This window comes from Pollicipes pollicipes, unplaced genomic scaffold, assembly GCF_011947565.3.
Source record: "Pollicipes pollicipes isolate AB1234 unplaced genomic scaffold, Ppol_2.1 Scaffold_3447;HRSCAF=4054_pilon_pilon_pilon, whole genome shotgun sequence".
NCBI classification, from domain to species: domain Eukaryota; kingdom Metazoa; phylum Arthropoda; class Thecostraca; order Pollicipedomorpha; family Pollicipedidae; genus Pollicipes; species Pollicipes pollicipes.
This window is the reverse complement of record NW_023596297.1, coordinates 17023739-17047362: the sequence shown is the minus strand read 5'-3', so window position 1 is coordinate 17047362 and position 23624 is coordinate 17023739. Positions and strand designations below refer to the sequence as shown.

Genomic DNA, 23624 nt, shown 5'->3' with positions numbered 1-23624 from the left:
GGGATGCAACGTTTTACGTGCGGCAGGCAGGGAGGTGTTTTTGACGCTGTTGTTGATTGGTTTTGGTCTTCTCTTTCTGTGTCTCAATCGCCCCCTTTGCAGGCTGGTGGAGCTGCGGCCGTTAGACGCCCTGAGTGAGTGGTTTCGATACGGACCACAAGTGACCCAACGGCTTTCCACGCTGCACGGAGATACCCGATCAGTGACCGATTGCGGAGAAGGGCGGCCTTTCTTGTCCCCCGACCGGTCCGTGAGGCGCGTGGCTCCACTGCCTACGCGGCTTCAGGGCTTGAAGAGTTCGTCGGGGCTTGAGCGGGCTCGGACGCGCCCCTGACTCGCCGGGTGTCGTCAGGGCTTGAGCGGAGCTCGGAGACGCCGCCGCAGACTCGCCGGGCGGCGTCAGGGCTTGAGCGGGGTTCGGAGACGCCGCCCCAGACTCGCCGGGTGTCGTCAGGGCTGAGCGGAGCTCGGAGACGCGCCCCAGACTCGCCGGGTGTCGTCAGGGCTTGGGTGGGGCTCGGAGATGCTGCCCCAGACTCGCTGGGCGGCGTCAGGGCTTTGGCGGGCCTCGGAGACGCTGCTGCGGCCTCGCCGGGTGGCGCCTGCCCGCCGGCTGAGTGATCGTGCAGCTGGAAATGACGCCGCGGCTGCCCGGACCGTATCGACTCCGCCGTCGTAAAGTTCCACCGGCTACTTGGTTTGTTTCATTGCGGGAGGAGCGTGTGGCGCAAAAGTTTAAGGGGCGTGTGGCGGTTCGGAAGGGCCGGTGTAATGACATGTTAAACTTGTTATATCCTCGAGCTGCGTCAAGTTTTGCTGAGGACAACTTGTAAGTTTTGGCGTATTCGTTTCCCAAATCTAAAGAGTGCGAATTATCGTGAGTCGGGACGTCTTATTCTGACAATAGACCTGTAACAGACCAGGAGTCACTGGTTAAACGTTATCGAGGAAGTATTGGCTCGTATTGACGGAGCTCTCGTTGCAGAGCATACATTGAAGATCGATAAGTGTTAGAATAAGCTCTCCGAACTCTCAATGCCAAAATGCCAGGAACTTAAAGCCTTGCGTATGCCAAGGATGCGCACATGTTGGACTGCACGACACATGCGCGTCCCTTACAATTTGAGAACCCCGCACGTCGTGCTATGAGGTTTACCTAATCCTTCACTCACGCGCGTTGATGCCGCCGTCTTAGGTGTGGTAAGGCACGGGGCTCTACCAAACATGGCGCACCTGGCTTGAGCGTGACCATCGGAACGTTAAGCATACGCGTCGAGGCAGCAGAGGATTCCGTGTAAGCTGCCAACTGGTAGCGACATAGCCTACTGCAGTGACCTCATCTTGTCAATCCGAAAGGTTCAAATCAACAAGGTTGTCACAGACAACAGCAATGCCAGCGCAATGTGTCCACGCACGTTCTTGGCTTGGTTGCTGCCGGTGACACGTGCCCCGCGGCTGGCTGGCCCGTGTCAGTGCTTCTGACCACTTGCCACGCCTTGCGGCGGCCGTCGGCCGTCGGCAGCCGCCTGTACGGCCCCTGTCGGTTGCGCACTCGCCAGCGCGTGTGCGTGTCTGCGTGGTCTGAGCGCGCGCGGCTCGCCGCCGGTTGTTCCCTATGCTCCGTGCTGATGGTTTTGTCACCTGACGACTGCGTCACTTGACAGCTGAATCATCCAACGGCTGTGTCAGCAGACAGTTGTGTCACCCAACAGCTGTGTCATCCAACAACTGTGTCACCTGACGGCCGTGTCACGTGACAGCCGTGCCACCTGACGGCTGTGTCACTGCCGTCAGGTGACAGCTGTGTCACCTGACAGCTGTGTCACCTGACCATACCGTGGTGTCGGCGCTGGGCCGCGACGGTGCCGCTCGCTGGATGGGTACATGTGGGTCGCCGGTGAATGTCAAGGCCGCGGGGTGTGTCGTAACGCCGCGGCCGGCTGGCTGGGTCGGCCGGGGCTCGGTCACGGGCGACGGGGCCGTCCGTCAGCCGGCGGTGCATACCGGCCCCCGGACTGGCCCCGTCCCAGGTCACGCCCGCCATGCCTCGTCCTGGCACACGCCCGCCCTCGAACCCCGCCCGGAAACGTGCCTACCATACATCGCCCTGGTGCGGGCCTCCCGCACGTCCGCCACGCGTCCCGTGGCACGCCTGCCACGCTTCGCCCCAGTGCGCGTCTCCCGTACATTGTGGAGCAGGCCGCCTTTCCTAGGGAATACCGCGCCCGGGGCACACCGCCCCGCCGGGTGTGCCTGCCGCCGGAGCACACCCACTGTCGGGGGGGGGGGGGGATGGGCGGTCACCCCAGGTCACCGCGCCGCTGGGTGTGGGGTCAGGACGGATGCGGCCCGGTACGCCTCGCTCGTGTCGACCGCCGGGCCTGGCGACCTCGATGGGACGCTGTCTGCGCACAAATCACGCTGGCCTGATTGCGCTGTAATCGATCGGCCAGCTCGTCGGCTGACCTTGGGAAGGTGTTTTGGAACATGTGTTTATTGGACGGTATCATCCTTTGTTTCGGTTCGGCTGTGACGCCATGAAGCGCGGCAGCCGTCCTCGGCCAAATAAAAAGGCGTGTAGCCGCCCGTGACGGCCTTTGTGTGTCGATCAGGGCTGGTCCATCAGCCTTGCGCGTGCCGGAGTTATAGTTTAAGACTCCATTGATTTGCGCATCGACCAGCGCCACGTCCACCAGGCCCTGCTTGCACGCATCAGATCCGAAAGCAATGCTGCATCTTGCAGATGGCGTGTAGGAGGTGGCCTGTAATTGAGCGGCGCTGCACTACGCATGCATTTGCTTTTCTACCTGCTTTAGCCCGAAGCGTTGCGTTCGCTACTGCCGCTGTACACTGCCGCACTCGCAGGGCAGGCCGATCTGTGACGTCACACACCGAGCTGCTGTGATTTGTGGAAGCGCTGCCGTCGTCGATCTGTGATCGGTCCGCGATGCGCCATGCCTCTGACAGGCCAGTCCGCGATGCGCCATGCCTCTGACTGGCCAGTCCGCGATGCGCCATGCCTCTGACTGGCCAGTCCGCGATGCGCCATGCCTCTGACCGGCCAGTCCGTGATGCGCCATGTCTCTGACCGGCCAGTCCGTGATGCGCCGTGCCTCTGACCGGCCAGTCTGTAGTGCGTCATGCCTCTGACCGGCCAGGCTGTGCTGCGCCATGCCTCTGACCGGCCAGTCCGTGATGCGTCATGCTTTCGAGCGGCCGGTCGGCTGATGATGACCTTTTATACCTGAAGCCTGTCTTTCCAGCGAATGGACTGCTGGCTGTCGATGCCTCCCGGTGGTGTGAATTACCTGGCGTTAGGTTCGTCAGAGTCCATATCAAACATTTCTGTATCTGTCTAGACCGCTCCGTGCCACAAGTGAACGTCTTTATATATTTAAGAGGGAAAGGGTCAACTGCTTCGTGTTTTTGAGCTTTACCGCGGGGTTCGGTGTGCCGTATGAAAGAAGATTACCTTTAGGAGGCTTGACCCACTGTAGACTGCCGTTTTGAGGTAGAAAGTTGCGACATCAGGTTCATGTGGCCTCTTACTATCGCCACACGTTCGCCCTTCAGCAAAGTGCTGGCTTTGCCATGATCCGTGTAAGATGCCAGTGCTCCGCGTCCACTGGTGCCTTACGAAATATCACAGCACTTAGAACATCATATGCTCAGTGAGGTCAGCTGGACAAAAAAGCTCTTGAGATGCGAATATTTCCGTTTTACGTTTGCTAGTACTTTCGGAAAATAACTTCTTGGGATTGCAGTTTTGCTTGTTGTTGGCAAGATGTGAGTTGATTTTTGTTCGTTAGCCCAATTCATTTTAATCCAATATCCTAATCCCCCATCATTGGTTTGGATAACTTTCTCCTGTGGGGGCTTGCGTCCGACCGCGCTGGACTCGGTCTTTTCCTGTGCACCCTGGTGGAGCGGCGATGGGCAGTGATCGGTCTGTCAGTGACATCACCGGTCATATGTGTCAGTGACGTCAGCCGGCGCCGGGCCGTCCCTCGGGTGCCGTCCCGTTCCGCCGCGCCGCCTGCCGTTCGTGGAACCGGCCGTCGGGACCACGGTAATCCGACCGCGGCTGGAGTCGGGCTCCACCGTCTAAAGCTGTCCGGCGGCAAAGCAGCCGCGAGCGCTCCGTCGTTCCGTGCCCTCCGCTGTCGAGAGCTGTCCAACGGCACAGCAGCGGCGAGCGCTCCGTCGTCTGTGCCCTCCGCTGTCGAGAGCTGTCCAGCGGCACAGCAGCGGCGAGCGTCCCGTCGTCTGTGTCCTCCGCTGCCGAGAGCTGTCCAGCGGCACAGCAGCAGCGAGCGTCCCGCCGTCTGTGTCCACGGCTGCCGAGAGCTGTCCGGCGGCACAGCAGCGGCGAGCGTCCCGCCGTCTGTATCGTCCGCTGCCGAGAGCTGTCCGGCGGCAGAGCAGCGGCGAGCGCTCCCTCGCCTGTGTCCGCACCGGGACAGGTGCGCCGAGGACGCGCGCACGCAGCGCCCAGGACCGACCCGGTCGCGCGGGACACCTGTACCGCCGGCCTTTCACCGGGTCAGCACGCTGTGACGCTCAGGTGGACGTTCGTGTCGCGCGTCAACTGGTGAAACGGTGTTACATCACCGGTCAGCAGGCCTCGTCTCTAATGGTCCGCATTTGGAGACGGCTGGCGTCTGTTGAGTCCGGCGGAGGTCCTTTTGTGTCTTAAACATGCTGACTTTTACGCTGTCAACGCGCCTCACTAGTTAGGTGGAAGCCTGGTCATGGGCGCAAAATCACACCGCAGCGGGTCAGCCGCCAAACACCAGTAAATAACGAACAGGCATCTAAATTACCGCCGCCGTGACGGCGCACACTCGTAGAGGCGGGACGGTCACTGTCTCGCTGGCAAATGTCATTTCATGTCCGTTCCAATTACGGTGACGGTACGGCTTTTCGAGTCATGGCCTTGTAGCGTCTATAAGTTGAGGGATGGGATGTTGGCCACGACAGACAGACGGGCAGGCTGAAATGCCTCAGTGTTATTTGATGCAGTGTATAATTGTGCCGCTGGGGCTTGATTGATTCCTCGTCAATGTCGCTACGTCAGAGCCCTGCCGGTGGCGCTGGCTCCTCCGGCCCTCACCACATCGCACCTGCGGCCTGGTTGGGCTCTCTTCGGGGTCGGCCGGTCGCGTCGCGTCGCGCCGTGGCTCGTTCTCGCGGCGAGCCGGCGCGGCGGACGGGCGCGCGCACCGGCCGGCCCGGCGTGGATCACCTTGGCGGCGGGTGGCCGGACCTGGCCGGTGACGGACTCACGGCTCCTCCGACCCGCTCCGGCACCCTGCCGGCGCCGCCTGCCGCGCGGGCGGCCGACCAGCTCCGGCACCCTGCCGGCGCCGCCTGCCGCGCGGGCGGCCGACCCGCTCGGTGGCCGAGCCGGTCTTCGGTTCCCCCGCTCAACGCGCACTCAGCGGACGGGCGGGCTCGTTTCGCTCTGTGTTCCTCCTTCCTGCCGTGGCTTGTGTGAGCCGCCTGCAGTGGGATGCGTTCCTCCGTGCGCGCGGCGGCGATCACGGCGCATGACCGACTGCCATTGGACGCGTGTCCCCCCCGCTGTGGTGACCCGGACGGTGACGCGACGCCCCGGGATGCTCCGCCCTCCGACCCCGATCAAGGTCGGCACTTCGGTCGGCATGCCAGCGGCGACGCCAGGAAGAATGCGGATGTGGCTTGGTGTCTGTTCCATGCGTCAAAATGTGACGCAAGAGCGGACTCCTAGTTCCGGGACCGCCGTTAATGAGAGTAGAACCCGAAAGTTGGGACAAAGAGGACAAAGATTGGGACAGATTACGGATGCGTGCCCGCTTTTACAGAAGCGTTATCAGTCATCGGCAACAGGGTTTCGTCTATGCCATAATTCGTGGTAACTATTGAGAACGAACCGAAATGATGTATTACGTGAGCATAAACCTTCCGTAGAAGTAGCTCCCGCGAATCAGCACAATGCCAAAGAGCACCAATCCACGCTTCAGCTTTTCCAACGCACTCGGCTAAACCCCATCTTCGTACGAAAGGACATCCCGCCGGCTGCTTGGTTTACAAATATGCGCATCCTAGACGTAGGGACACGGAGGCATACCATACGTTTTTTATTTAAGCTTGCCCATCAGCCATGAGCGACCCTTTAGAAACATCACATTGGTATGTAGAAACAATCGGTTGGTGGATTTGCTGGTGGCTGCTTACTGATGATGGCTTGCAATGTACATACATTTCTCGGTGTGCTTAGGGTGCATCACGTGTGGCGGGCCGACCTTCTAGTTTATTAAGCTTATTAAGCAGAGTGCAATACTTTCCAGCGAGACATTTCCAGATCAAGTTTTCCAAGGTTTTAAAAGCTATTTCATCCAGCTTGACCTTTTGAGAGCAAGTTTCCTTTTGCTGCTAACCTTGAAAAGTACCGAAACTTCTCACCCTGCGTGGTGCATTCGCCACCTGGCAGCACTCCCACCCCGCCATGAGGATGCAAACCCGAAGCGGGCACCGCTCCGGACCTGCCCTGGCTTCCGTCCAGAAGGGCCAGCCACCTGGCGGGTGACGGCGCGGTGTGTGGCGTGCCGACGCCGGCGCCGGCGGCGGCTGACCCCGGACGCCGGCCGAGGCGCCGGACTGAGCGCCAGCCGGCGGACGGAGGGTGCCGCTCGCAAGAAGCGAGGCACACTTTCTATCCGCCGCCGGCCGGCCCGTCGCTCGGCCGCGCGACCGCCGACCCTCCCGCGGCGGAAAAACGGCGGCGTGACGGACGGCGAGCCTGAGCGGGGGCGGGCGGCCGACGGCCCGCGCGCGGCCGCACCGCCGCGGACGGCGCGGCGCCGGCGGCCTGTGCTCGCTTACGCTCGGCGCTGCGCCCACGCCGGGCTCTGGCGCGCCGCGCGACCGCCCGGCGTCAGACGACAGCGGCCGAGGCCCCTCGGATGGAGATCTGTCGCCCTGATCCCGGCGTGATAGACGGAAATGTCCGCACACTCGACATCGTTGTCGATAGAATCGCACGGCTCGACCGCCGGCCCGGCGGTGCCGCGTCAGCACTGACGGGCGTCGTGCCCGAGCTGCGGCGGCGACTTTAAGACGCTGGACTCTGGCGGCCGCCCGAGTGGCACCGGTGGAGCCCGGCCACGTCCGGGTCCAGCTTTCAGGCGGATCCTGATCCGGGCAGTGGTACTGCCGATCAGACAATGTGTCGCGCGTGGGTGATCCCGCTTTCCGATTTTTCGTCGCGTGTCCGACGGTCGGAATTGACCGGGCTGTACCGGCGACACGTCACCCCCGTGGCTACAGGTCACACGTTTTCGCCGACGAACGGTGGCGTGTCGACGGCGGCGCGGGGCGATCACGACACCGCTCCGTTTTCGCATCGTGCCGTTTTTCCCACGGCAAATTGAGCGGCAAACATACATGTCAATTGGAGAAAACCACGCGGCGGCGACGTTCCCATGCCGAGCGGGTGCAGGAGGACGCGGGTGTCGGTCGGCGAGGCGTGGTGCGGCCGCGGCCGCCGCGCCCCTGGAGCGGCGCGCGCCGCCGATCGGTCGGTCAGCGCGGCCTTCCGACGGACCGTGACCGTACCCGGCGGCGGCCAGTTCGCTGACGGAAGCCTTTCTCCGGCGGCGGCGGTGCCGGCGACCGCTCGGCACGGCACGGCACGTCTGAGCCGTGGCGTAACGGCAGGGGCGGCGCTCGTTAGCAGGGTGTCCGAGGCGCCGCCCCGCTCCGCCCCCGGTGCGCCGTAAACGGAGCGGCGGCGTGCAGACGCCAGAGTAGGACCGATGGTCGACGTCGACTGCCAGAGCAGCGTGACCGCGTTGCATCTCTTTCAGTTGGCTCGCTCCGGTCGCTGGCGGTGGCCGCTGATACGCACCGGGCGCGGACCGCCTGGCACGCAGTGGGATAAGTCGGTGCAATTGCCGGGATGGCGGAGGGTGCGGAGGACCGGCGGCCAGTGGCGCTTACACACGGGCGCGTCCCGCCGCACGCGGGCCGGATCGTGCGCCTCCGGTGCGGGCGTGCTGTGCGGGCCGGCGGCATTCCGGCACGCTCGCCGATACCACGCCGGTTCAGGAGAGCCGGGTGATCTTCAGGCCTACTGACGGCGGCCATCACCGCGGGGAAGCACCGGGCCGCTGGTTGATGGGTGTGGGTGGGGGCGCCGTACGGGATTTCAGCGCACGGGAGGAATGGTTGACATCCCGGAAATCCTGGTCCGGCGGGAAAGGCGGACCAGGCTTTCTGTATGTCACCGACAGGGACGTCTGCAAAGCCTTATCTAAGCCTTACAGCCTTACAGCAGATAAGCCTTACAAAGTCTTATCTCCCACAGCCAAAGCCAGAGGATGCCGCGGGCGTCCAACACGGCCTTTGGGGCGGTAGCTGTCGCTTGACTGGTTGTGTTGCGTTCCTGGTCGTTTCTGCGTCCTTGCTTCAGTGCTGAGCAATGCTACGCAATGCTACTCCAAGCAATGCGCCGTGCTAAGCTCGTCACTCCCTGTTTTGCAGGCTCTGGAAGAAATATAAGTACTGCCCGATCTGCTTCAAGTGCTACAAGAAGCCCGAGGATCTGGGAATGGTCACGTGCTCCACCTGCAACAAATGGGTTCACAAGGGTAAGTCCCATCTCTGTGAATGAAACTGCCCAGACAAGAGACTAATTTTGCGGCGGCTGGCTTTGATGGCTGTGACTCGAGCTCCGCTTCGCTTGTGTTATCACATCTCCAAAAATAGCCTGTCTGGGAGGCCGCACGTGGTGAGACACGTGACGTGATGGCGGATGTGGGCCGGCCGCGACAGTGGCGCGGGTCCGACATTTCGTCTGATGGGCGGGCAGGCCGCGGCCGGCTAGCGCGCTTTCCAACCGCCTCCGAGCGTGCGCGGAAGCCGGACGCGGCCGGCGGTGAAGCTGTGACCGCCATCCGCTCCCGATGGCGGGAATGGGGTCTGGTCGCGGCGGGCCGTGTGGGGGTGAGGTGTCACGCCTGCTTGAGGTCGAGATGGCCCCATGCCGGCGGGAGAGTGGCACACGGCTGCCTCACGGGGCGGAGTGGCCGACCCGAGGCCGTTACGCGGCGCGCAGGGGAGTGGACGCCGAGACGGAGATCGCGCCTCTCCCCATCGATCGCACCCATCCGATGTGCACTGTTCGACGACTGCGGTCGTAAGTGGCGGGGAATCATTTGAAACGGCCCGGAGCAAAGGAGTTCGGAACCCCTTCTCGTGGAAGGGCTTCAGCCGTGAACCCCCGGTGGAAGAGTGGCATTGTCATTTCAGAGCGGCGTGTCAGTTGTCCTGACATTAATCCTCTCCTGCGCTGTCTCGCGCCTTGAACCATCCCGCGCGGCAGGCGCACCGCGCTGCCGACCAGCGTCCGACCCCAAGCCTTTGATGCGACCCGGTCCCGTGACCCCGTACCTTTGATGCGACCCGGCCCCGTGACCCCGTACCTTTGATGTGACGGCGCACCGCGCAAGCAGCCGCATCATGGCGCGCTGACGTCACAGCAAGTAGCTTATTCGATAGGCCGGCTTAGCTCCCGTCGTGTTCACTGGCGCCAGCCTGCAAGATGCAGGAAGACGAGCGACTGGCTCTCCGAACAGTGGCTGGTACATAATCGAACTGGTTATCAGCGTGTCTGTAATCTGTCCGTCGTCAGGTTGTTCCGTGTTGCCATTTGCGATCTGGCTTCGCTGCATTGATAAGGCCGCCCCCCGTCGTCGGTGATGGAGACTCGCCGCACAGATCTCTCTGATCCACTAACAGGATTACTATCCGGGGGTTCGCTGTACGCTTGGCAGAGACAGAGGCGTTGCTAAATACCGCGGACTGCGGTCAGTTTTGGAAAACACCGCCACGAATCATGCCTTGTACCAGCGCGCTCGTCGCCGCGCGTCTGCCGCCGGTCCTGCGAGCCGGCTCTGCATATCGCGCCAGCCGAACGCCCGCCGCCGTGGCCTTATAAGCCGCGGTCGCGCCTGGCGTGGCGCCGGACGCTTGTGAAACGGGCCGCCGGTAGCCGGCCGGCCCAGCTCCCGCGCAACGCGGCCGATGGGGGGCGGACGTGGGCGCCGACGGCGGCGGATGGCGCGGCCTCCGTGCGCTTCGGGTCCGTCGGCGTCCGGTGATCGGGTCCGGTGCGGTCCGGTGGCCGAGCCGGTGCGAGGTCGGGCTGGAGGGGCGCCACGGCGCTGACGGCGCCCTGCGGACCGTGGCTGCACGGTGGCTGCCTCTGCCGGCGGCTGGTGAGATGGCGGCTGGTCGTGGTCAGTCAGCTGTGCCGTGAGCTGCAGCTGTCGCCACGCTCAGCGGCGTCCGTGACGCAGCTTAGTGCGCCGGCCCGGCGGCCCAGCGGCCGCCGTCGGCCGCCCCGCCGCCGGCGACAGCAGAGGACGCCCCGGCCGACCGAAGGACGCCCCGGCCGGCCAGAGGACGCCCCGCCGCCGCCAGGTCACCGACTCCGGGCGCGGCCGCGGCTGGGGGCGCCGGCCGCGGCCACTGCCCTGCGCTGCACGGTCGCCCGCGGCCCGGTCGCTGCGCCGGGCCCCGCCCGGCCCGACTGCAGAGCCCGGCAACGGCGAGAGGCGGGACGCCGCCGGGGACGCGCAATCGTTCATCCGGCCGCCTGATTAAGCAACGCGGCGATTTAGGACCTTAGCCGGTGCGGCTTTCATTTGGCCGACGGGTCCGGGTGGGCGCTGCTGGCTCGACGGCAGTTCGCGCTCGGGCGCCGGCACACTGCAGACCCTGCCCCGCGCGCCCCGGCTCGCCACACTAACAGGCCGATGGGTGGGTTGGCGGGTCAGCTGGCCGGGCCGCCTGCCGGGAGCAGTCGGTGGTGATCCGGCTCAAGCGGGCGACTCGAGAGGCGGAGGCCCGCTCCTAACTCCAGCCAACAGTGGCCGCCTCTGACGCCCGGGCGCTAGATATGCGTCGAGACTGAGTCCTTCACCGGTTGCGCCACTCTGTGAAGGCTCATTGTGTAAGACATGGATTCAGCTTGCAGCGGCGCCCGCCGACGCCGCGGGAGTGCCGGCAGCGCGCCGCACGTGCCTGGCTCTTCGGGGTGCGGATGGCGACGGGTGACGCGTCGCTGACTGCCGGCGGGGTCATTTCTCGTCACGGTCTGTGATTTGTCGACTGGGTCACCTGAGAATGGCTTCTGACGAGATAGATTGACACGAGGGCGAGCCCCGACAGGCGCGGTTTGCTTCAGGACAAGGGCTGGCTGAGGCTGGCTCTCGGATGACGTCATAGCCCGGCGGGAGGCGTCGGCCGACGGCGATACCTCGGTCGGGACGGGGTTTCCACTGACTGATGGAAAGTGAGCCCTCGGAACATGACGGGAATGAGAGAACGTGAGGATAGGGCACGCGGAATCGACAAAAAGAAGTGACAGGGCAGGAGACGTGCGTCTCGGGAGAAAGGAGAGGATGCGCGCCGAGAGCTCTGGTGAGGGGGGCTACGGCGTGGCCCAACCAAAGCCCCACGAAATCCAAATTGGTTGGTGGTTTTAGGAGTGGTGGTGATAGGGGAGTGGGCGGGGGGTGGGGGGGGGGGGGGGGAGGGAGGGCGAGATGCAAATAGCTGGCTTTTACACGTACATAGGCTGTTTTTTTTCAGGCAGGGGCGAATTTATGGAGATTATAGTCAAATGCTTTGTGCCGGAACGGGTGTGATAGGAGTCTATTGGGTCACATATGGGTTAAGGGTTCCACCCCCCCCCCCCTCCCCCTACCCCGGAACCTTGCAGATGTACACCAAAGCGCTCCAACATTGTACCAGTGTATACCAGTCTTGTCAGTGTGCTTGTGGTCACGTCATCCACCCCCACAAGCACGATCAATGAACCGCACGTCTCCCCGGAGAGTCATCCGATGATCCCGCGCCCTTGCCATGGACTGATCCGACAGCTTCGACGTGCCACGATCCGGCCGTTGTCCGCGCGATCCACCGATCCGTGGAGTCTGTCTGACTGATCCCGGCCCGGACTGTGGCCCACCCGACCTCGGCCTCGGCCCTCGGTCCGCTGGCTTATGGGCGCTGCATGACCTTTAGCAGTCGATGCGCCCTAAAACCCCAAATCATCATCATCATCATCATCATCGGGGTCGCGCCGCGGCGGTGACGGCTCCCGGTCGTGATCCGGTGACGCGCAGTTCTCGCGCCTCCTCGCGCCACCTCGCGCGGTCCTCGCGCCTCCTCGCGCCTCCTCGCGCCTCCTCGCGCCACCTCGCGCGGTCCTCGCGCCTCCTCGCGCCTCCTCGCGCCTCCTCGCGCCTCCTCGCGTCACCTGGCGCCACCTCGCGCGGTCCTCGCGCTCCTTCGCGCCTCCTCGCGCCTCCTCGCGCCTCCTCGCGCGGTCCTCGCGCCTCCTCGCGCGTCCTCGCGCTCCTTCGCGCCTCCTCGCGCCTCCTCGCGCGGTCCTCGCGCCTCCTCGCGCCTCCTCGCGCCTCCTCGCGCGTCCTCGCGCGGTCCTCGCGCCTCCTCGCGCCTCCTCGCGCCTCCTCGCGCGGTCCTCGCGCCTCCTCGCGCCTCCTCGCGCCTCCTCGCGCCACCTCGCGCCACCTCGCGCCACCTCGCGCCTCCTCGCGCCTCCTCGCGCCTCCTCGCGCCTCCTCGCGCCTCCTCGCGCCTCCTCGCGCGTCCTCGCGCTCCTTCGCGCCTCCTCGCGCCTCCTCGCGCGGTCCTCGCGCCTCCTCGCGCCTCCTCGCGCCACCTCGCGCCACCTCGCGCGGTCCTCGCGCTCCTTCGCGCCTCCTCGCGCCTCCTCGCGCGTCTTCGCGCCTCCTCGCGCCTCCTCGCGCGGTCCTCGCGCCTCCTCGCGCCTCCTCGCGCCTCCTCGCGCGTCCTCGCACGCCTCGCGCCTCCTCGCGTGTCCTCGCACGTCCTCGCGCGCCTCGCCTCCGTCCGGCCCTGCGGCGCGGCTTGCCGCACCCTCCACTTCCCGCCGCGAGAGGCAGCGCCGCGTGGGTGGAGCTGGAGGCCGGCCGGAGAAACTGCTGGCCAGTGTTGACTGCCGGCGCGGCCGCCGCCGTGTTTGACCGGATGCGACTCTCTCGTAAAGGACGCGGCGCAGCGCGACGCGACGTGCGTGGGCGGGCACAGGCGCGGACGCGGATGGGCCTGCAGGGATGCGGCCCGATGAAAGTGAGCGTGCGGCGCCGGCTGGTGCGAGATGAGCCCGTCAGGTGGGTGCGCCACCTGTGGCGCGGACCTTGGACGAGCCGTCGGCTCCCGCGTAGCGCGGTTCGAAGCGGCGTTGCTATGCGCCCTTCAGCGTTACCCACTGAGGCGGCGGTTGGATGGGAATGTCTGCACAAGCCGCTGACGTGATTAGCGCAGGCTGATGTGTGCAGCCCTTTAAAAAATAAAATGCCGACGTGAGGCCTTGAACGGCGCTCCGTTCAGGCTACGGTCGGCTGGGTGAGGTGAGAGCTGTGCGGCGGGGTCCGGCCGGCGTCGGGCCGGGTGCGTGAGGGCAGCGCCGGCTGGTCGCCGGCCCGCGCAGAAGTCCAGCAGCGCTGCGACGAGACGAAGTGATGTTGCAGTAGCAGCTTGGTTTGTGCTGTCTGCTCCTCGCCGTCTGCTCGGGGATGATGTGAAACAAACGACAGCGCTGATTGGAGCAGGGGCTGATGTGGTGACGAGTGCCAGTTTAGTTCTTTGGAGGTGACGAATGCTGGTTTGGCTCCTTAAAGTTAAGTCTGAAATTGCAGCGCGGTGACGTGGCGGCGCGGAGGGTCTGTGCGTCCGCAAGAAATGAATGCATGTGTTTGCACTTCGCGATTGTGCCATGCAGTTCCAGCTGTGTCAACGTTTCGTTTGGACCGTGGCTGTTCAGGTGTGGACACTTCTGGTTGGTTTTTGTGACTGACATCGTGGAGAACAAGCGTGAACGCATGGAACGATATGGCCAGTGCTGCACGTCTCCAATTCTTAATACAACAGTGAGAGACGTGCTGCAAAGAGGCTGCGTTAAGTTGAGCAGCGTATATCCTTCTGATGAAGCAGTGCCTAGGAGTGAGCTTGCAACCTGATCGTACAAAATGGGCTGGGGCTGGTCAAAAGATTAAAATCGCTTGGGCATTGTCTGTACGAGACCTCCAGTATTTCCCTAAGAATTCCATTATGGCAACGGTGCACACCATCTACTTTTTGCCCAGAACGGCTCGGACTCTCACTGGTCGGAACAGAGGCCTCCGATGGCTAGCGGAGGTTTATTGGCGCCATCTTATCTTCATAATTGCTTTTCTGCACGCTTGTCACGTCGTGGAACCTCAATCAGAGGTCTTTTTAGGCGATTTATGGCGCAACCTCATGCATCCGAGAGAACAGACGTATCCACACGCTGGTGGAAGTCTCATGACCAGGCTGTCGCGGTATCGCTGGCGCTGGGAAGGGAAAACATCCGCTGCAGGGGTGCCGGAGGGACAGACTTCACTCACGCTCATCGGACGAGAGCCGGGCAATTTCCCCTGACGCGGAGGGGCATGTTTTGTAGACCGCTGGCGCGCCAGGCAGCACCGCTCCGCGACGTCAGCCCCCGGGGTATCAATTACCACACCGTCCTTGCTGCGCGCGCCTCTGTCTGGAACGTGCCATTACAGATGGCCGTGAAACGGCGTAATTAATAGTGATGTTTTCACCAGCCTTCAGTTCTCCCAATGTCATGCCCACTACAAAAAGGTCAATAGTGTTGGGTTGTTCGCGTGGCGATAGGCACGTGTTTTAAGACAATGCTTCGAGGCTTCATCATTTTTCATGTCTGAGGACTTTCAAACACTGGTACACGGGCATTGCGTGATCGCGATCTTGTGCCTGCACAAATTGCTGCACTCTCCGTTCTTGGTGAGGACATCTCTGACTAGGGCTGTTTTCCTGTGCTCATGTCGGCAGCATGGTATGCAGCACGTACGGTTCCGCTTCATTAATGGTCTGGATAAGTACGGGGCGTTCGGCAGGAGCCGCCGGGAGCCTGCTGTGGGGACCGCGCTCTCGATGCGCGGCCCGCGCCTAGCACCAAACGCGAGTCAAGCCCTGCGCTGTCGCATTCCTCCCGCCCAACCCGCCGCGTAACGTGTGGGTGCCTCGGCAGCTGTTGGAGTTCAGGTCGGCCGGTGCAATCTGGTTTCAGTGAGAGGAGAGCTATCAGCTAGGTGTGATAGATGCACCATCCCCTTACCCAGACGATCATTCCGACTGATGCATGCAGCACACAACGGCATATGTTCACTGCAGTGCAGTGTACCGATAGTTGACGACAGTGAAATCCCGGATGGCTAGTCGCGTGCGACTGTCGGTGGACTCAACTTGTAACTTGAAGCCGACAACACATGTGGTACTCGGGGGGGGGGGGGGGGCTTAGCAATGATCGATAGGCTTTCGCACTGATTAGTGCAATGATTGTCTCATCCTCTCACATAGCTACCCTGGCTTACCCAACAGGAGCGTTTCTCTTACATCAACGTGCATTTCTGCGAGAGTTTAGCCTTGGCATCCCTGAAGCCGGAAGCCAACTGGTGACATGGGCAGCGGCTGACAGCAGGACTGCAGATTCCTACCACCACGGGGTGCTCTCGACCGGCGGACCAGTTACGCCTCGTACGCTAATCCGGCTGGCGTCGACCCAACTGCCGCCCGATCGAACAGCATTAACTGATAGAAAGTTGCATGCGTACAGTGGCGCGTGTTTGTTCTGTTTTCTTCATTAGCGGCACATGATTGGTCTCATTATGGCTAGGAAGCTCAATTAGTTATGGGAGGAGTGGCAAGCTCTGAGCACACAGCGCGTGTACTAACGTTCCCACGCGAGCTGGTCGCTTATATCCCGCACGCTTTCACCGCCTACTGTTGAGCTATTGGGGGATGGTGATTGTTTTCTTACGTGACACATGGTTCGATATGGGCGTAGCTCGCGATCAGATGAACTCGATCGGAATGTTTCCATATGTGTCGCGTATCAATCTTTGTGTAAAGGCATGTGTGAAAATGTCCTGCGTTGTCTCACTCACGCAGTATCAGCTCACTGACCCACGTACTTCACAGTGTTCGGGCAGGTTGGTGTTGTACATTCATTATAGGCTTAGGGAAGAGGGGTGGCACTAGCCCTCCGTTTTTGGTGGAGACTTAACAGCGGCGCCATGACGGTACGGGGAATTAATCGGCTTTTGATTAGGAACATGAGGTTCGGCTTCCCACTTTTTCCTACGGTTCTATGCCCTTGGCAAGTATGCGGATTAGTCAGCCCAGAAAGAGCGGATGCGGACGCTAAGCTTATATCCACCTGTATGAATCGACCGCCCTATGGCAACCTTCCTCACTATTCTCGCGCCACCACGAGGTCGGCAGCCGGTTCTGTGCCGGCCCCGCGCCTGCGATGCGTGCCTCCGCGCCGCCGCCCGTCCCCGGCCTGTGCCGGCTGGCTGGCGGGCGGGACCCCATATAGATCCCGTCTGGTGTAGGGCCGTGTGTGGCGGAGGCGGAGGAGGCCGCGTCCTTCCGCTGTCCGCCGCCGGGCCCGCCGCCGTCGGCAGATGACACCGGTTCACCTTGGCGCGCCGGGCCTCCCCTGGCATCGGCGGCGGCGAAGCCCGGGGAGGCGCCGCCTCTGTGCCGTGACCTTCGGCGGCTGGCGACCCTGCCAGGGCTCTGACCTCCCCCGGGGTCGAGGTGGGCGCTGGGCCGGGCAGGAGGCCCCCGCCGCCGGCGGCCCTGTCTGACCGCTCGGACGCCGTCCGGGGCGTGCTCGCGCGGCAGAGAATGACCCCTCCTAATGTGCACCGCCGGGCGCTCCACCCGATCGGATCGTTGACCGGCGCTGTCGGACTGGGCGCCTCCCGTGGAGAAGCCGGGCGGCCGGTGCGGTGACCCCTCACCGGCCAATGGGTCCAGCACCGGTCACCGAGACGAAGACGACTCGGCAGCCAGAGACGGACAGCGGTCCCGTCCTCAGGCCACAAAAAGCGCCGCCTGTCCAGTTTGGCATGACGCGGTTCAACGGTCGGGCTCTGGGCCGTTCCTGTTTTCCGTGCGGGATTCCTGGCCGACCCCGAACTGTTGTGTGTTGGTGTTATTGGCAGTCGGCTGCCCTTGTGGCGCCCGAGATCCTGCCTCGTCACGGCTCCGAATGCGCCAAGGTTAGATCAGCGCGCCCAGGTACGCTCGTCTCCCCAGATGTCCGTGATGTCCTCTTCTACCGATTATGCGCGCGGGCTAGTAACTATTCTATAGTCTATTTTATGGTCACCTGGCTGCGAACCTAGCACGTCCAATGGGCCCCGCAGTATCTATCGTTCGCTGGTGGAATAATCCGACCGGATATGCCCGACCCGACCCGACTCGACCCGATCTGCTCCGATCTGAGGTCAGAGAAGCTGCTTCTGACAACCAGAACGTCCTGCAGGGGAAAGGAACATCTTAACACGCGTCCAACATTCATAAATCCATTTGGAAACACGATATGGCCAAATATGGACAGTTCTGTGGAAGCCTTACGCATTGAGCTGACGGACATTTTAATGCAAGATTTGTCTGGACTGAAATTTGTGAAAGCTTACTGGTTGATATGCCACTTGCAAGCTTTCGACATTCGCTAGAGTGCGTGCCAATTACTTCTTATTACCTTTCACATTGCTTATACCACCATCAGCTGTCTCCGTTAGTGCGGAATTTCTCAACCAGTACGTGTTATAACCCAGTTTCCTGGTCTTAAGACTTACTGGCTGCTTTGCGACGCTGGCTGCTTTCAACATTTTGGCGTGCCATATAGTGTCAGGGGAAATTGCTAATATTATTTATCAACTGTGTGTCTAGTCACGGGCCCTTCCGTGTTTCTTGGTATGCGTATTAATAACCGTTACAGTGTGCGCGCGGAAGACAAGCCGGCTGCGTTTATTGCCGTCAGATTGGAGCAGCCACAAGCAGTGGTGGTCACGTGCACAGCCCTCGTGATAATGACAACCGGGAGTCCGCGAAGGTTGTGAAGCGGCACCAATCCTCCGCTCTGTAAAGCTGGCGCCAAGCGCAGGCTTCTCAGAGACGAATACGCCACAGCCCCCTGGCAGTGACTTGCGCCGGCGGCGCGGAGCATCGTGCGCCATTAAAGGCGATCTGGCTCCGAGCGTGATCAAATGATCCTGGCACTGGCCTCGTTGGTTCCGAGCGCGGGCGCTGCCCTGCCCCAGTGAATTCATGGCGTCGCTGAGATGCTGTCCGCGGGCGCGGAATCGAGCGATGGAATCGATACGAACCGGTTCCCCGTATACAGTTGGTTCTACTGCGCACCGCTCGAGAGCGATGACCGCTAACTGCTCAGGGCGGGGCGGTCGGTGATGCTCGGGGTCTGTGACCTAACCTGATGTGACAGTGGTTGTTGGACTGTGACCTGACCTGACGCGATGGAGACTGTCGGACGGTAACCCGGGAGGAGTCTGTGACTTGACGTGACAGGGACTATTGGACGGTGACGTGACGTGACGGGCAGTGACAGTAGGCGTGTGAACCGGGAGGGGTATGTCACCTTACGTGACAGGGACTGTAGAACGGTGACCTGACGTGAGGGGCGGGGACTGTAGGCGGGTGAACCGGGAGGGGTATGTGACCTGACATGACAGGGACGGTAGGACGCTGGCCTGCTTATACAGGGTTCTTCGAACTGTGGCCCGTGAGGCCCGTTCCCGTGCTTACCTTCGGGCAATTGCATGGAATGCGGCCCGATCAGTGATGTTATCATTAATGGCTTCACTATTCACTGCTGTTGGGTCGCTTCTACTACCAAGCAATAGCCGAAATGACCCCTGCGTTTTGCATCTAGGTATGGTCAGTGATGTAACTTGTAAACCTCCTTCCCGCGGTCATTTGTGGGCATGTACGTTCGTGTAGTCAGCATGCAGACGTTCGCGTCATGCGACGAACTGTCCCCGTTCGCTTTTGACATGCGTCGCTCCCCTTCCAGAATGCATCGAGAGCCTGGGCTTCGGCGCCGCGTTCGTCTGCCACGACTGTCAGGAGAAGCGGCAGCAGACGATGAAGCAGAACCTGAAGAACGCCGGCCAGCTCCGCACCGGCCGTGTGGTGTAGAGGGCGCCGCCGGGCCCGGCTTGCGGCGCCGCAGGCCCACGCAGGTGGCGCAGTCGGCGGACGCAGGTGGCGCTGCTGCGGTGCCGTTGCCGGCGGCACGGTGCAGTGATCAGCGGGCGGACGCGATTGTGCACTAGCACTGGGAGTGCGCTGTCAGGCGGGAGCTGGCGACCACTGGTCGGAGAAGCACGCCGGTGGCCACAGCTGCCACATATATTCAGAGACTGCGTGGGCGAGCCTGGGTCATTCAGATCCATTCACGTAGTCTGCGAAGACAGCGCCAACATTCAGTGAAACCCACGGCCGTCTTCCAAGGATTCTTCAACGGACCGTGACCCGTCGCTCGTTTTAGAACGGATTCTCGCCTGATCTAGAGTCACCGACGGCTTTTGGAGCGTTCGCGTGTGGGCACCGCCGCATTCCAGGGACTGAGAGTTTTGACGCCGGCGTCGGCGCCGGCACTGAGGCCTTACACAGGGCTCAGCCTAGCGTGGCGGGGCTTTGGTGTCGTGAACGGAGGCCTGCCCAGTCAGCGGCTCCGAAGCCGACATTGATCGCGCCCGCGCAATCTGTGAGAGGACACGGCGCCGTGTTTTGGTGCCCGCCTTTGTGGTCGGGCTTTGACTGGCCTTCAAGAAGTTGCGATGTTCCCAAAGATTCAGCGGCGCGGAGATGATTTGAGCTGCACAAAAAGTGGAGGCCGTGTTGAAATTCAGCAAACATCGCCACTGTTTGAGGGAGGCCGTTTCCTCCATGGCATGTAGACTTCGGCCATGGAGGGGATCTTTGAGGTCGGTGGAAAGCATAGTATTAAGTTTCTCAGTGTCGTGTGTTTGTCTCGGACCCGCGTTCATTGGAGATGTGCAGTGTGCGGTGTGAGGTAGACTCTATAGTGCACTCGTGGTGGGCCCAACTATCGTTCGGTGGTTGTCTCCTGCACTCTAGCTCCAGTCCCGCGGACTTCGTTTGGACCACTTTTGTAATAAACGCTGCTCCGGACACGCTATATTCAAACACGACAACAACACAGGATCGGGCGTCGGCCTCCACTACGACCAGCGTACGACCAGCGCAAGCAGGGCGGCGGCGACTGCGGCGGGGTTGGGCGATGTTCGCACAGCGGGGGCGCTGACGCCTGGTCTCCCCGTGCTGCCACCGCCGTATTGATCAGCTAGGAGGTCGTGAAGCCGGCGCGGGTACGCGCCCAGCACTCGCAGCACGCGGGCGGCGCGGTTGACGCGGCGCACGCGCAGCAGCGCGCCGGCGTCGGCGTCGAACGTGACGCGCACGTGCACGCGGCGCAGCGCGACTCCCAGCCGGCTGCTCACCTGGTACAGGCGCACGTAGAGCGTGGCGTTGCGGTGCGGCACCCGCAGCGCGCGGCCGGGTGCGGCGGCCAGCGCGTCGGCACACTCGGTGCGGCCGTCGCCGGCGGCGCCGGGCAGCACCAGCACCGACAGGCCGAGGCTGCACGCGTCGCGCGCCAGCCGCTCGAACGCGACGCCGGCCAGCGCCTGCGCCAAGTAGGTGGCGGCGTCGACGGAGGCGCGCGCTTGCGTGCCGGCCGAACCGCGCAGCAGCAACGTGCACGACTCGGGCCGGTACTCGTGGCGCACGGCCAGGCCGGCGGCGCCCAGCCTAAAGGCAGCCGGCCGCCGCACGGCGCGCAGGCAGCGCGGCGCCGGGAACGGCGGTCCGACCGTGGTCTGGCAACGCGCGCCGCCGTGGCTGCGAGGGCACAGGCAGCGGCAGCCGGCGCCCATGTAGCCGAGGTTCTGACAGGGCGCCGCGCGGCCGCCGCAGCGCCGCCGCGCCCAGAGTCGCACGCAGCCGTACTCGGTGTTGATGACGTAGCGGTCCAGGTGCGACAGCGTCGGCAGACCCGGCACGAAGCGCACGTCGTCGTTGTGGTCGACGAGGTGCTGGTGCAGCGGGTTGCGCGTCACGAACACGGCGTTGCCGTCGCGGCTGCCGGCGAACGTGCCGTAGTGCATGATGGAGAGGAAGTCGTACGGCACGCGCGGCGCCGTCAGATCGCACACTTGCGACTGTGCCCAGAGGTGGCGCGACAGGCGCATGTGGTGGAAGTTCACGCTGAGCTGGCGGCGCGCCGCCGGCCGCGACATCTCGTGCGCCAGGCCGACCGTGTGGCCGATCTCGTGGATCACCGACGTCTGCTTGCACATGTTGGGGTCGAGGTTGAGGACCTGCGGCCGCAGCCAGCCGGGCCGGCGGCGCGACGGCAGCTGCTGCCGACCTACGGCCGAGTAGCAGCCGTCGGGCGAGCCCTGCACGCAGACCACCGGCTGGCGGCTGGGATGGCTGCAGTTGACCCACGAGTCGTGCTCCACCTCCCTGCCGGGGGGCCCGGATCGGGACGGAGTCACGCTCGGTTGGGCATGCTGCTATGGTGTCTCGGTGGCGTCGTGAGACAAAAATAACTTGGTCGAATGTGCGTAACGTAAGGATCTGGGCGAGCAAATTGCGCGCCCAGATCTCTGAAAGCCTCTTTTGCTAATCGGTGCCCAAACATTCTACCCATCCTGCCGAGTTATACCCAGCACTGGGCTCATCCAACCTCAAATCATATGAGATGGATCTGACTGCTTCTACCCAACCGTCCACAGAATTAGCCTCGCGCAACCGAAACTCAGACGGCTTTGTTGTCCTTCTGGCCTGTGCGAGTGTGGTAATCACGGCTGAACCGCTGGCGGCTCGGCCTCGCCTACCTGAAGCGGATGCAGGTGTGGTGCTCCCAGTGCCGTCGGCCATGTTCCCAGGCCTCGCGCACGCCCTCGTCGGCGTCCGAGGCCAGGTAGAAGGGCACCTCGGGCCAGCCGGCCGCGCCCGGCGGCCAGAGCGCGTCAGCCAGCAGGCCGCCGCGCGTCGGGTCCGGCTGGTAAACCCACGCCAGCAGCTTGTGCTGTGGCCGCGGCCCGCCGGCGGCCGGCTCCGGCGCCAACATGTCGTCGTTGAGCTGGCCGAGTCCGAGGCCGAGGCCGGGCGGGCAGGCGGCGGCGCTGGACAGCAGCAGCAGCAGGGGCAGAGTCTGCCTGTAACAGAGCGCGGAGGCGTACCGGATACATGGCGATCAACGTGGCCATGGCGACGGGCGGCCTTCGCGAGAGGATGAACGGCTTTGGGTGGCATTCAGCCATGGTTAGTCCGTTAACGTGATTACACTGTCGTCGCTGCAGTCGCAGCTTTGGTGGCACTAGTGTTTCCATCAATCCTGCTTTTGTTTTGAGGCTGGTCCAACGATCATGCTGCACAAGCCTGAACAAGTTTGTAAGGCTCAAGGATTTGAAAAGTGGCAGAAATAATAACCATAATGCTATTGAAAAATGGGTTGGCAAAGAACAGCGAGTGGTGCTGTTTCAGCAGACTTTTGTTTCAGTTAAGCATCATTACTGTAGCATCTTATACTTATATTAATTTTTATTTACAAGAAAAACATTTCGAATAGCACGTAACATTGGGAGGACCCGTAGTGGGAGGCTGCGCATCAGCCACTGGCTTCAGATTTTTAAAGCTTTCATTATTTGTTGCTTTCGCCTTTGCTCCTCTTACCTTTTTCTTTTCGCATCCTTTTCCATTCCGCGGTTTGCTTCTCACAGAAAAGGAGGTTATCCGCGCATGCAATTGGATAAAATTACATGAGGGGATGCCCAACGCTGATTGCGGCCCATGGCGAAGCTAAATAAGCCTGACTGAGTCTATAGGGAGCACATAACAGGGAAATTAGGATAAACCCGTCCGAGATTAAACAGATCAGAGTCGCTGCGCGTTTCGCGTGCTGAAATCTATATTACTTTCCATTCGAGTTAGAGACTATGTCCAAACCCTAGGTTTTCACAATATTGCTAAGCGTCTGATCCTCTTTCATTCGCTTGAGTTGGGTCCGGGCTCAGAGTTGCCGTTTCTTTAAATTGGTGACGCTGAGTGGGACCTTGATTCGCCTGGCAAATGAATCACTTCACTCCTGGATTGAATCCAAGTCCCGAATGGTCGTAACCTCGGAATAGGCTAAGAGTAAGTCGTACCTGCTGCTTGATGATTTCTAATTATAGAAACGGTAGTTGGTCCTCCAACATTAAACCACGCCGGGATTCGGACTACCACCATCATGGAAGGAGCTACGCGCGACACTTACCGTTTCCACAGCCATGTCCTTCCTCATGCAGGCACGTCAAGTGAAGAAATCCTGTTATTCCTGCATGAAGCCTTCTGCTAGGTGACACCTTTCCTATAAAGTGTGCCTCGCATGCTCAATGTCAGCCTTGCCAGTGACTTCAGAGAAAGTACAGTTTGATAAGATAACGTAAACCTTCCTTTGAGCAATGGTCAACTTGCCAGATGCAAACACTGCTATGCGAATTAGTCTCTGGGCTATCTTGTTTTCCTATAAAGATTCTGGGTCCTTGTGCTATCTTAATATTGGCCTGATATCTTGCTTCTTCACGATACTACGCTGAGTTACTGAAAATCAAGGTGCAAAGCTGACAAAAGCGAGAAAATTCTGAAAAGCC

The 23624-nt window shown here is 61.9% G+C and overlaps 2 protein-coding genes across 2 annotated transcripts in view; one reads left to right on the top strand and one right to left on the bottom strand.

Annotated features, from left to right (window-relative positions):
* LOC119091363 (PHD finger protein 10) overlaps positions 1–19738 on the top strand; it is a 97462-nt gene extending 77724 nt beyond the window's left edge. The window contains exons 10-11 of the mRNA XM_037214112.1: positions 8524–8630; positions 18971–19738. Coding sequence (XP_037070007.1) covers positions 8524–8630; positions 18971–19095 — 232 coding nt within the window. The 3' untranslated portion in view covers positions 19096–19738. The remainder of the gene's footprint in view (positions 1–8523; positions 8631–18970) is intronic.
* On the bottom strand, positions 19353–21327 carry LOC119092207 (zinc metalloproteinase nas-36-like). Its single transcript, XM_037215184.1, has 3 exons — positions 20922–21327; positions 20544–20699; positions 19353–19361 (listed from the first exon to the last, which is right to left on the bottom strand). Exons 1-3 carry the CDS (start codon positions 21279–21281, stop codon positions 19353–19355), a joined length of 525 nt encoding a protein of 174 aa, XP_037071079.1. The 5' UTR covers positions 21282–21327.
* Between the last annotated feature and the right edge of the window lie 2297 nt (positions 21328–23624).